Raw genomic sequence first — 13,524 nt, forward strand, 5'->3', positions numbered from 1 at the left:
AGAGATGTCTGGATGAATTTTCCACCTAGAGGTCTGGGCCACACAAGCTCCCTGGGTCTCTTACCTAAGGTTCTGAGAAGAGCAATCCACCCGTAGGCTTTTAACCAACTTCTCTAAACATGAAAAAGACACCTGTCCTACTGTTAGAAACATAAAATAGTGTGCTGCTCCTTGACCTGAGTCAATTTGTCCTGAAAAATAGCTCCATCGACAATAATACAGTGCTGAATGGTGGACAATTTATTCCTTTGTTTCCAGACACCTGGCAAGCAAGATTACTGTGTTAAAAGCCTGCTCTCTTATTTTGAAATATATTTTGGGGCCAAGAAAATGGCATGTGAGTTTCATTTGTGAGCCATTTGAAGGCAGGTGCTCCCTACCTCTCAATTCACCCTCCACTGAACAGCACTTGCTGTCTTTGTCTAGAAGATCAATCCCTAGTTCTGAGACCTGCTGCTGATGGGTGCTTTTCATTGAGTTATTAACCAAGTCATAGGGAATTGTGGAAAAGTTTGACAAATGCCTTCATGACCAGAGCCCTTCATCTTCTGGATGAGTCCTCTCTGAATCTCCCAGAGAGGACTCTGGGCCAGTGGGGTGGGGGTCAGAGTGCAGGGCTGGGCCTTGGTGATTGCTAACCTCATCCTCTGCATCCTTTCTGAAGACCTGGCTTTAGCAAGAAAGGGTCCCCTAGGAACTCGCTGCTTTTATGGCTTCAGAAACCAGAGCTTCTGAGAAAGGGCCAAGTAGTGGGGGGGGGGGGGGGGGAGGAAGGCAAATAAAGTCAGAATAAAGGAAAATAAACAGCTGCAGGGAAGGTACCGTATTAGGTTTCTTATCTTAAAATTTTTATATTTCTCCTTTGACTTCCTCTGAGAGTTGTGAAGACACGTCAGTCAAACTGACAGTATGTTGGAAGAGGAATAGAAGGGAGGAGGTGGGAGGAGGAGCAGGGGGACACATGGTGGGGGGGGGGGGGGGAAGGCCCAGGCTAAAGGAAATGAATTAGAGCAAAGATGCTTTGGAAATAACTGCCAGCTCAGATGGGTGTGATCAAAGGTTTACTGATGCTGTGTGGGGAAAAAATCATTAAGAAAGGCCAGAACAAGACAGTCGATTCCAACCAGAGCCACAAATAAAACACATTCAAAGCAGTGCCATGGGGTAGCCGTTCTGCTACAGCCGGTGAAATAAAAAACAAGCTGGTGATAGTCGGAAACACCAACCACAAACGAAAGGAGATACTGATGTGAAAGAAAACAGTGCTTCTTACCCAGTTCGGTTATCATTAGAATGTGCGTCCCACTGTTTTTTTCCTGATTGACTGATACCAAAGGCAACTTGCCAGGTTTAGCTAATTGGATACAGCATTTAGGGTTGGGGAAAGGGAGTGGAGGAAAGTACAGAAAAAGAAAAGAGTGAGGGAATAACAGAGAAAGCATTCTGAAGTAAAGGGACCCGGGACCATAGGTAGTTTGGTGTTTATCTTCCAGGGAAGAGACCTTGTAGCAGTTTTGCAAATTCACAAATAATAGCAGGAAATGCCATGGCCAGGTTAAAAGCTGGATCCCACCGGTCAATGATCGTGGCCCTCAAAACCCTGTCATTTTTCTGGACCAGGGTGACAGTCACTGAAAATGCCTTTCAGCTGAAGAGTTTAACTAGAATAGATTAAATGTAAAATTATCACACATCAGGCCAGTGTTTCTATGCAGTTCTCAAAATGGGATTGGCTTAGACCTGAGGCTTTGTACCTCAGGGGAGGGAACTTCCACAGATGCTTCCAATGAGAATCACTGGGAAAAAACTCGTGGACTATACCTATCCTCCCTTCCTCCCCATTCCCGAATGTATGCCCCAGTCTCCAACCCATCATCTCATGACCCTTTGCAAACAGTGACCAGCATGCAGGAAACTGTCTATTCATCTCACAGGAAAGATAGATCAGTTTTCCTCTGGGTCATCTGCCATATTTCTACTCATACTCTTCTCCAATTTTCCCCTTCTCCCCCCAAAAAATACACCATTAGAGCCTACCACAGTAAGAGAGCTAAGAGACAGGCCAAACTCCTCATATCCTGCATGGTTGGAAGAGAGGACCAAAAAAATCCACCCAAAGCTGACGTTCACTCCTACCTAGTTCAGTGATGATGGGGATGTTGACCCCAGTAGTGATGGAGGGCTGGCGTAACATCCCATGTACCGGGCTGTTATCTGGTGAGGATCGGTCCATTCCTGGAGGTGTGAACCCTAGTGGGAAGGAAAGAGAGGAAGGAAAAAAATAAAAAACGTGCAAAACTTGGAAATAATGAGAGTACAGTGTATACACACAGTAAAAAAAAAAAAAAGCATTATTTATAGGTCAAAAATTAACACTTCCAGGATAAACTCTAATGAGTTGTTTTCAAAAGAACAAAGTGTGAGACTATTATAAATAATTCTTTTTTTAAAATATAAATTTATTTATTTTAATTGGAGGCTAATTATTTTACAATATTGTATTGGTTTTGCCATACATCAACATGAATCCACCACGGGTATACACATGTTCCCCATCCTGAATCCCTCTCCCCTCTCCCTCCCCGTACCATCCCTCTGGGTCATCCCAGTGCACCAGCCCCAAGCATCCTGTATCATGCATTGAACCTGGACTGGCAATTCGTTTCACATATGATATTATACATGTTTCAATGCCATTCTCCCAATTCATCCCACCCTCTCCCTCTCCCACAGAGTCCAAAAGACTGTTCTATACATCTGTGTCTCTTTTGCTGTCTCTCATACAGGGTTATCGTATTATAAATAATTCTAACCCACATTGACAGATCCCTAAAAACCAGTCTTTACACCAGTTATTGATTTTGTTCACAGATTTCTGCTCCCTCCACACAGATTGCACCTCCGTGCTTCTGAGAAGTTAGACATGACCATGTGACATAGGAAATGCTCTGGCCCATGAAAAGCAAACAGAACAATGCATAGCATCACTTCCGGTATAAGTATTTGACTTGCCATCCCTCTCCCAGGCTGTGGCAACAGTGAGAGCATGGGTTACCATGGCGATGCAGGCTGGGCAGCAGCCTTGGAAAATAACCCAGACACACAAAGCATTCTGAGTGAAAAATCAATCTCTGCTGCTTTAAGCCACTGAGATTTGTTTTGTTGATTTTTGTGCTGTTGCTGTTACCACAGCATATCCTAACCCATCCTGACTGTTATCTTAAACCAATTGATTACTTATTCTCTTGCCAGTGAGTGACTTACACCTGGGTTCTAGCCAAGAGAAAGTGGGAGGAAATCTGCCTGGGGCCTTTAGGAAGTCTTTCTTTGCCTTTAAAAAGAATCATATGAGAAGAGATTCTCTTCTATCCACTGGGCATTGCTTCTGTGCCTGTAGTGAGTGGAACTGTAGCAGCCACCTTGTAACTTGGGTGGGAACTAGCCAAAGACAAGCCAGCTTAATGAGCTGGCTGAAGCCAATGATAGAACGTTTGAAGGACAGGAATAATTTTCCCTACTGCCTGAATTAACCAGCCCTAGAACCAAAACCAACTGATCTCAGGATTTCTTTACTACATGAGATTTTATACATTTATAAATGATATTATAATATAAAATGCATAATATATATAAAGAGATTTCATATATATTATATACATAATAATGAGATTGTTTTTGTTGTTCAGTCACTAAGTCATGTCTGACTCTTTGTGACCCCGTGGACTGTAGCACACCAGGCTTCCCTGTCCTCCACTGTCTTCTGGAGTTTGCTCAAAATTCATGTCCATTGAGTCAGTCATGCTATCTAACCATTTCATTCTCTGCTGCCCCCTTCTCCTTTTGCCTTCAATCTTTCCCAGCATCACGGTCTTTTCCAATGAGTCAACTCTTCACATCAGGTGGCCTAAGTATTGGAGCTTCAGCTTCAGCATAAATCCTGCCGAAGAATATTCAGGGATGATTTCCTTTAGGGTTGACCGGTTTGATCTCTTGTTGTCCAAGAGACTTTCAAGAGTCTTCTTCACCCACTACAGTTTGAAAGCATCAATTGTTTGGCACTCAGCCTTCTATATGCTCCAACATCTATACATGACGACTGAAAAAACTATAGCTTTGATTATACAAACCTTTGTCAGAAAAGTGATGTCTCTGTTTTTAATATGCTGTATAGGTTTGTCATAGCTTTCCTTCTAAGGAGCAAGTGTTTTTTAATCTCATGGCTACAGTCATCGTCCAGTGATTTTGGATCCCAAGAAAATAAACTGTCACTGCTTCCGCTTTTTCCTCTTCTATTTGCCATGAAGCAATGGGACCAGATGCTGCGATCTTAGTTTTTTAAAATGCTGAGTTAAACAATGATATTTTATATGTGTATATTTATGTACTTTGTATTATGTATTAAATATTAACATATATACACATATACACAGCTTCCCAGGTGGCACAAATGGTAAAGAATTCCCCTGCCAATGCAAGAGCTGTAGGTTTGATCCCTGGTCAGGATGACCCTCTGGAGGAGGAAATGGCAACCTACTCCAGTATTCTTGCTGGGAGAATCCCAAAGGTAGAGGAGAATTGGCAGGGTACAGTTCACTGGCAGGGTACGGTTGCAAAGAGTCGGACATGACTGAGCATCTGCGCACACATACACTATATATATGTATATTTCCCCCTTCTGTCTAAGCCATACTGAAGACTTTACTTGCAACTGAAATAGTCTTGATTGATGCATATGCTACCTATTTAGAGTGGACACGTGAACTTCCCAGTGTGACACAGACTTCACATGGTAGAACGTAGATGTGGGCACAGTAAACCAGAGAGTAGCCTACGTGGTTTCTGATTTTTGCAGTTTTGGCTTTTTTGGGTTTCAGACCGAAATCTCAATACATATTAGAATGAGTTTGGCCCAACCATATCTTCAATTGAGGGAAGGTGGGAAAGCATCCCAGCTAGGCCAAATGGCTGCCCCTTTAAGGATGTACGTAGCCATACAGACATGAGACATTTATTTTCTTCATACACTCATTTGGTGAAAATTAATTTTACCAAGTGAAGCATGTGGCAAGCAGCAGCACCGGCACTGTGCTGGCCGCCGTGCCATACTTCCGCCTCCGCCTTATAGAACAGGCCAACAGAGGTTCACGTTCACTTTATCTTCTCTGCCTTTGGCGGATGGCTACCTGGGCTTATCGATGAATTAGGGAATTACAAAGTCACTTGCTAATTTTCCAAGAACAAAATTTCAAAGATGATGTGACCCGGTTCCTTACTTACTCGGGAATGTGACAAGAGTGGGTTGATTTTGGCATTAAGATATGTGTAAATCTTTATCCACCAGAAATGAAATGACAAGTGCATGTAATTGCCTGTTGTTTTGGAAGCACATCCTGCATGAGATGCCAGAAAAATATAAAAGAGTTTTACTATTTTCTGCTCTCCTATATATAAATATCATCCAACTGAGTGCCATACTTTCAGAAAGAAAAAAAAATGTTCCACTCACCATTCACTCCCTGATTGCACTTAATTTTACTCTTTATATTGATACACTGTGCATAGGTAAGTAATTTTGAATGACAATATAGGGTCCATCTTTCTAAGCTTTGGAAAGTGTGTGTTTTCAGCCATGCACATAGCCAAGAACATGCAATTGAAATGCTACCTGTTTTCTTCCCCTAGAATAGTGAAGGGGAAAACTAAACTGTTTTCATCAGAAGTTTCATTCAAAAGCATGAAAAACTGCAAATGACAGCTGTGCAGATTCAGTGGATGTGACGTTTTTGAATTTCTTCAACTTGACAAGTAAACACCTTAAATCGGTAATGCTATATGCATAATACATGGCCTGTATTTTGACATCCATCAACAAATGCTGACTTGAGAAAATACGGGTTTGTACATCAAGGAATAGCACCCATAAAGCAGGGAGAAATGCAGGTCACACGGTATTAGGAAAACTGTATTTCATTACAGAACCTGCAACAAACCAAAGCATCCTTTTATTTTATCTTATTTAAAGATTCCATTTTCAGCTGTGAAAAGACTCAATTCCTTTGCATGAAACCTTCATTTAGAAATGACATGCTTGCCTCTTAGGCTTCTTGCATTTTGCTTTCATATTCCATTTTCCCCTTCAGTCACCAAGCCTGGTTCCATTAGCATCTGCAACTGACAAACTATGGTGGATGGCCAAAGACATCTCTCCATTAAAGGTCTTTTTCTCTCCTACACGTGACCCCAAGAACGAGGTGCTTTTGTTGGAAAGAAAACTTCAGCAATGATAAAGTCACTTATTATTTGCTACTTTTATAGCCACACGTTTTTACAAGCAAGGGGCAAAGACAAAAGAAATAGATTGTATTTACTTTTTTTTTAACCCTTCCTGGAGAGTTGTGTTAAAGAGGAACAGAATGTATTAGCATTGTTTCTTTCTTAGAGATTCTCATACAGGAAAATTGTGGCTTGAAATAGCAGGATTGACCCAGATTCCTGAAGTGACCTTGAAAAGAATAGAAAATCAGGCACTTTCCTTCCAAGGGGATGAGTGAATTCAGCCTCTGGTATCATTTGTTGGCAGCTACCCTATTCATCACAGCAGCTGTTGATAAAGGGGCAAGTCTAAATTGTATCCAGTTCTCTGATTGTCTTGCTCCTCATTCCCTTGTTTGCTGCAGTGGATAACATCTTTGGTTGAACTTTAAGGCCCTCTACATAAAGCAGTGCTCTGGTCCTGCATGTGAAAGTCCTTGCACGTGGAGTATCCTCCAGGGACCCTGATCTACAACTAGAGGATAGTGAAACTGGGAAATGCTCCTTCCGTTAGTTGAACTAACACTCAGGAACTTAATTTTAGAAACACGCTCATTTTGCCAGAAGAGATGATGAGGAATGTTGGCATTGGATGGATAGAATGAAAAGTTCTCAATCAGGAAAAGATTCAAGTTAAGTAAACACAGCCGCAGCCCAAGCTCTTACCAAGACGGCCTCCTGGTTCTTTAGATGTGTTCCCATTTCTCTCTGTTGAGTGTGGACATGAGAGGCAGGTTCTGGGCCAAAGATAACTTTAAAGACTACCTGATCTCCTTATGTTGAAAGCCCTGCCCCATTTCAATCTGCAGGTGCAGATATGATGGGCTTATATTACTTGTTCTACTCCTTTGACATCAGGCAGAAATGGGCCCAACATTGCCCTCTGCCAAGCAAGCTTACTCCATATGCTGTAGAGGAACTTTAGGTTAAAGCCTGAATTTTCTATATATTTAAGCATCCCAGACTGTCTACAAATTGCCTGGCTCACAGAGAAGAAATGGAGTGGAATAGTTAAGAGCGTGTGCATTGGAGTCGGATGACTTAGGTTTAAATTCTGGCTCATCTACTGATAAGAAACATAACCACACACATGGCACAGACTCTCCAAACCTCTGTATCTTTGTCTAAATTGGAATTACCTCTTATACAGGGCAGTTGTGAGAATAAGATGAAATAGTATTTTCAAAACATCTAGTACAATGTCTGGAATGAAGGAAAAACTTTAAAATGTTGACTACCAAGGTTAATATTTTACCAAGTACATAGTAAATATCTGTAGCAAGGAACAGCTTTCATTGCTTCCCCCTTCCCTATGGCTAAAGAACTAAGGTAGCTTTTGGTAGAGATTTTTTAAAAAGAATGTTCACATTGAGAAAATCATGAAAAATTAATGGGAAGGTATTAGTAGTGTGAACATATTTTAGTAGAAATAATCAGATCAACTCAGTGATTAAAAATACAGCCTAAAATATTTAAGGAAGGAGTATTTTGGATATCAGATGGCTAAGATTTTTTTTAGTATGTTGAAAGACTGGTGTCCAGTCTCATGAAAGAAAGCTTCTTAATTCATTACAGCAACTGCAAGGTCTCTGGAGTCTTGTTTTCTAGACTTAATTTCCACTTCCTCTATTTATTTAAGGACATGAACTTTCCTATTTTGCTTCTTGGGCTTTTGAAATGGTTTTCACTACTCTCTACATTCTTTTCCAACATTTGTGTTCTCAATCACATACACCACTGTTGGGTTCAGCTCAACAAAATCTGTAGTACTTGATGTTCTTTTTATGACTGGTTATTCAACAGACTGGTTCCAAATAGGAAAAGGAGTACATCAAGGCTGTATATTGTCACCCTGCTTATTTAACTTATATGCAGAGTACATCATGAGAAACGCTGGACTGGAAGACACACAAGCTGGAATCCAGATTGCTGGGAGAAATATCAATAACCTCAGATATGCAGATGACACCACCCTTATGGCAGAAAGTGAGGAGGAACTAAAAAGTCTCCTGATGAAAGTGAAAGTGGAGAGTGAAAAAGTTGGCTTAAAGCTCAACTTCAGAAAACGAAGATCATGGCATCCGGTCCCATCACCTCATGGGAAATAGATGGGGAAACAGTGGAAACAGTGTCAGACTTTATTTTTGGGGGCTCCAAAATCACTGCAGATGGTGACTGCAGCCATGAAATTAAAAGATGCTTACTCCTTGGAAGAAAAGTTATGACCAACCTAGACAGCATATTGAAAAGCAGAGACATTATTTGTCAACAAAGGTTCGTCTAGTCAAGGCTATGGTTTTTCCAGTGGTCATGTATGGATGTGAGAGTTGGACTGTGAAGAAAGCTGAGCGCCAAAAAATTGATGTTTTTGAACTGTGGTGTTGGAGAAGACTCTTGACTGCAAGGAGATCCAACCAGTCCATTTGGAAGGAGATCAGCCCTGGGATTTCTTTGGAAGGAATGATGCTAAAGCTGAAACTCCAGTACTTTGGCCGCCTCATGCGAAGAGTTGACTCATTGGAAAAGACTCTGATGCTGGGAGGGATTGGGGGCAGGAGGAGAAGGGGACGACAGAGGATGAGATGGCTGGATGGATGGCATCACTGACTCGATGGACATGAGTCTGGGTGAACTCCGGGAGTTGGTGATGGACAGGGAGGCCTGGCATGCTGCGATTCATGGGGTCGCAAAGAGTCAGACACGACTGAGGGACTGAACTGAACTGACTGATTCATTGGTGAGCACCACTTGGTCTGTATCAGGGAAGTTACTGGAAGATTAATTGACTTCTAGTTAAATATGACAAGGCCATTTCTGTTTGGATGGCTTCACATGAAAGAATTTAACACAAACACTTGGCCTATGCCCATAAGGTTCAAGGAGAAGAGACTCGGTAACAGCAAGATTATTAAGGTTTCATTTTTTAAAGTAACTGTTTTGGGTACCTGCTGCATGCATGCATACAGATGCAGCATCCAAGGAGCATCCGTGGTTACAAGCAATTGACAGGTTCTGACTCAGATAAGATCTACCAGAGGGAATGGCTAGAAAAGGTTTCCAGGATAATGAAGTTGTGAGTACATTCAAAAATGAGAAAGACTCAATGTCATGTTCCTTATAGAACTCAAAGCAAAGGTAAGAATGTTCTAGATCTAGACTAAGACAACTGAGAATGAAGGCGGTAGGCTTAAATAGAACCTTAAGGAAAAAATAGTAAAATCCAACACTTACTGAGTGTTCAGTATGTACCAAAACCTGTTCATGTTTTAACTTTCATTCTTGCTGCTGCTGCTGCTAAGTCACATCAGTCGTGTCTGACTCTGTGCAACCCTATAGACGGAAGCCCACCAGGCTCCTCTGTCCCTGGGATGCTCCAGGCAAGAACACTGGAGTGGGTTGCCATTTCCTTCTCCAATGCATGAAAGTGAAAGTGAAGTCACTCAGTCATGTCCAACTCTTAGCAACCCCATGGACTGGAGCCTACCAGGCTCCTCTGTCCATGGGATTTCCCAGGCAAGAGTACCGGAGTGGGGTGCCATCGCCTTCTCTGAACTTTCATTCTTACCAAAATCCTATCCCTATAGATTGGGATTATAAGATGTAGCTCAGTCAGTAAAGAGTCTGCCTGCAATGCAGGAGACTCGGGTTCGATCTCTGAGTCAGGAAGATCCCCTGGAGAAGGAAATGGCAACCCATTCCAGTATTCTTGACTGGAGAATCCCATGGACAGAGGAGCCTGGCGGGCTACAGTCCATGGGGTCATAAGAGTCAGACATGACTTAGTGACTGAAATACCATGTACCAAAACCTGCTCTTGTTTTAACTTTAGTTCTTACCACCATCCTATGTAGACAGTGCTGTATTACAGATGAGGAGATTGAAGAACAATGAGTTAAGCAACTTGCCCCAGAGGATACATCTAGGCCTAAGCAGATCTAAATCTGAACCTAGGTTAATGGGCTCCAGGGCCTCCTCTAATGGAGGCCATGGCATACTCTTTCTTATTACATGCCAAAGCTGAGCTAAGGGTTTTTTCACAGGCCACCTCATCTATTCCTCATAACAACCCTATAAGGAGAAGGCAATGGCACCCCACTCCAGTACTCTTGCCTGGAAAATCCCATGGACGGAGGAGCCTGGTGGGCTGCAGTCCATGGGGTCACGAAGAGTCGGGCACGACTGAGCAACTTCACTTTCCCTTTTCACTTTCATGCATTGGAGAAGGAAATGGCAACCCACTCCAGTGTTCTTGCCTGGAGAATCCCAGGGACAGAGGAGCCTAGTGGGCTGTCATCTATGAGGTTGCAGAGTCGGACATGACTGAAGCGACTTAGCAGCAGCAACAACCCTATAAGTACAGGAACTGCTAATACTACCATTTCGCATATGAGGAAAATAAGATTCAGAGGAAGTCAGACAACTTCCTTCAGCATCCCACCTGGTAAGGGGCACATCTAGGGGGCTACGGCCAGACAGTCTGACTTCAGAGGCCAAGGGTTAGCCTGCTCCATGCTGCCTTCCCTCCGAGTGTGACGGCCTCTGTTTCTGTGATGGTCTCTCTTTCTCACGTGCTGAGCTTGGCAGGCAAGTTGGAGGCCTGAGCCAGTCTTACTCTTTTATTGTTTTCACTTTTAAACAATAGCAGATAACAGCTGGGACCCATTGCAGTTATGCTTAACTTGCTTTGGTATGGTAGCATGCACAACTCAGTACATATAATAAATGCTTTATTACAGTGCTTTTCCGTGGGGGAAAACACAAAGTACTTTCTAAATCTTCCCTGGTTAAATCCCCAAGCTTTTCCAGGGAGAGAGGGAGATGGAAATTCTTATAAATCACCTCCCCTAAAATAGATGGAGAAAGGAAGGTAAGTGCCTCCCCCGCCCCCATAGATTTAACATAAAGGAATTGGTTCAAATGGTGGGGCAAATTATCTTTTATTGTGTGCATATAAATGATGGTTAGAAATCCATATGCTACGTTAAACTAGGGAAATAAATTAGGCAGAGTCATCTAGGTTTGCTGAGACAGGTATTCAATATGAAGTTGTAAAAGGGAAAGATCACCGTTAAAAATGATCTATAAAGACATGTTAAAATCAAGAGAAACATCTCATATTACATCATCTAGGAGATGAATTAAATTTCCTGTTAATGCCAGGGGAAAAAAAACCCCAAAGCCAAATGTCAGATGAAGTGAAGATCAATAAAAATATTTTGATAAGTAAATGCAACAATGCTATTTAACACATGATTGGCAACTGCTGAAACATAAATTATCCAAATTTCCCATTGCTGCTTATGGGAAAATTATGCAGATTAGAACTTGATTAGGCTTATATCATGAGACTCAATTTGGACTTTTAATCTATTAAGCTCCAATAAATGAGGCATCTGAATAGCTCCCCTGAGCAAGTACAGTAATAGCCACAGCAGTCATTTTTGCAGTATGTATTCCAACAAATTCTTCAGCAGCTGAAGTAAAGAAAATTCCATATATAGAAGCATGATTGCTTTTTAACTTGTGGGGGAAAAGTCCACATGCATAGGCTGATTGGGAAATAGATTTTTTTTTTTTTTTTTTTAGAAAAGTCTGCAAGAGAAATCTGACCAAGGGAAAACCCCAGTTGAACCTTGTAATATTTTTTCATAGTCGTTTTCAGTGGCTTTCCACAAAGTTGGAGTCCTGTCATGACAGCCAGGAGCTGACTAGTAGTTGACTCAATAAAAAATGATTATTTGTCAAAGCAGCAACTTCTCCTGACACTGGCCAAAGGCTACTCTGACCACTCTCCACTTAGAAGCAGGAGGTGGTGCTGGCCCCCAACAGGTTACTGGAAGTCAATGTTGGGGAAGAAGGGGGATGAGAACACCCTTGCTAGTTTTTAACTGTGTTATTTTTGCTTTATTCTAAGAAACTCATGAGCTTGGAGCTGGTAATTGTTCCCTACCTAGAGCCTAAAATCAAAGTTTTATAAATTATATTAATAGAGAGCTCTGAGGAACCTAAACTACACCAGTTGGGTCTCTTTTTGCCTCTTTGCCAATCACTCTGTTAGAGATAGAAGAACTTTGGAAACGCTCTAATCATTACTTCCATTTTACAGATGAAGAACACTAAGGCTCAGAGCAGAGAAGTTACTAAGTCCAAGGTCATGGACCAGTTGGTGGCAGAACCAGAATAGCTCATTTTGTTGTTACTTGCTTCCTTTAAACCTTCTCTCTACATGAGAAACCCATTCCACAGTGTTTGGTATGTGTGTGGTGGTGGTGGTGGTGGTGGTGGTGGTGGGGTGTGTGTGTGGAAACTCTGCTCCCACCCTGTCCACAACAGTGGACAGCCAGGCAGTCTGACTCCAGGGCCAGCAAGATCGACCCCATCATCCTGGACGTATGGCTGGCCTCCAAGCTGGGGCCAAACTGTTTTCTCCTCAAGACCTGATAAGATGTTAAAGAAGGATAAAAGTATGAGGCTGCTGGTGACCATTTAGCTCACCAAGGGTCAAAGGCAAGCAGGGATAAAGAAAGTGAGACAGAGCTCTGACATAGGCTCCTGGGCTCAAATGTGCCCAAAGTCAGAGGCACCCCAGTTATAAGACTTTCTTTTTATTTAAGCCTTTGGGGGTTGGATTTCCATTACTTGTAACAAAAATGCCAAAACAGTACAGTAACTGAGAAAAATCTCTAGTTTTTTCTTGGTAAAATGGTGCATGAATGTCTGAGTTTCTATTGAAACAAGTGACTGTATCTTCATTGAAGCTTTCTTGTTCACTTCCAGTGTCCAGGGATGAGACCTGGGTCAATACTTCCCTCTCCATTTCTTTATTTATAATCAGCAACATTGATATTTTTAACAATACTCTTTTCTAGAGACTGTAATTAATGAAAGCCTTGGGAAGCTGCACAAAGTACTTGATCTTTTTTGGAGTTTCTGTTTGGGTCTAAATTAAACCAAAGGAAACTGAACCAACCAACCAATCAACCAACCAAAGTTCTCCATAGCTATTTGTCCATGAGGTTTCATAAGATATAACCAGCACTTAACAAATATGTTTGCAAGAGTCGTCTCTCTAAGCAGTCTCTTTCCTTAAAGAAAACTTAAAGAGCTTACTGTTCTTAATACCTGTCTCTCAGAGGGGCCGGTGTAGAAAGGAAGGGAGGGAAGGAGAGAAGGAATGAAGAAGGGAGGGAGGAAGGAGAGGAAACTAGCTAC

At 42.0% G+C, this 13,524-nt stretch overlaps 1 protein-coding gene across 15 annotated transcripts in view; it reads right to left on the reverse strand.

Moving 5' to 3' along the window:
• The window catches only part of KCNMA1 (potassium calcium-activated channel subfamily M alpha 1), a 774,726-nt gene that overhangs the window by 40,923 nt on the left and 720,279 nt on the right, over positions 1 to 13,524 (reverse strand). For 9 of the 15 annotated variants that reach the window (XM_070782104.1, XM_070782103.1, XM_070782107.1 and 6 more), the window contains one exon: positions 2,137 to 2,250. In XM_070782104.1, coding sequence (XP_070638205.1) covers positions 2,137 to 2,250 — 114 coding nt within the window. Of the gene's footprint in view, positions 1 to 1,273; positions 1,355 to 2,136; positions 2,251 to 13,524 lie in introns of all 15 variants that reach the window. The other 6 variants (XM_070782101.1, XM_070782100.1, XM_070782106.1 and 3 more) reach the window with 1 other exon arrangement.

The sequence above is a fragment of the Bos indicus genome, chromosome 28 (assembly GCF_029378745.1).
Source record: "Bos indicus isolate NIAB-ARS_2022 breed Sahiwal x Tharparkar chromosome 28, NIAB-ARS_B.indTharparkar_mat_pri_1.0, whole genome shotgun sequence".
NCBI classification, from domain to species: Eukaryota; Metazoa; Chordata; class Mammalia; order Artiodactyla; family Bovidae; genus Bos; species Bos indicus.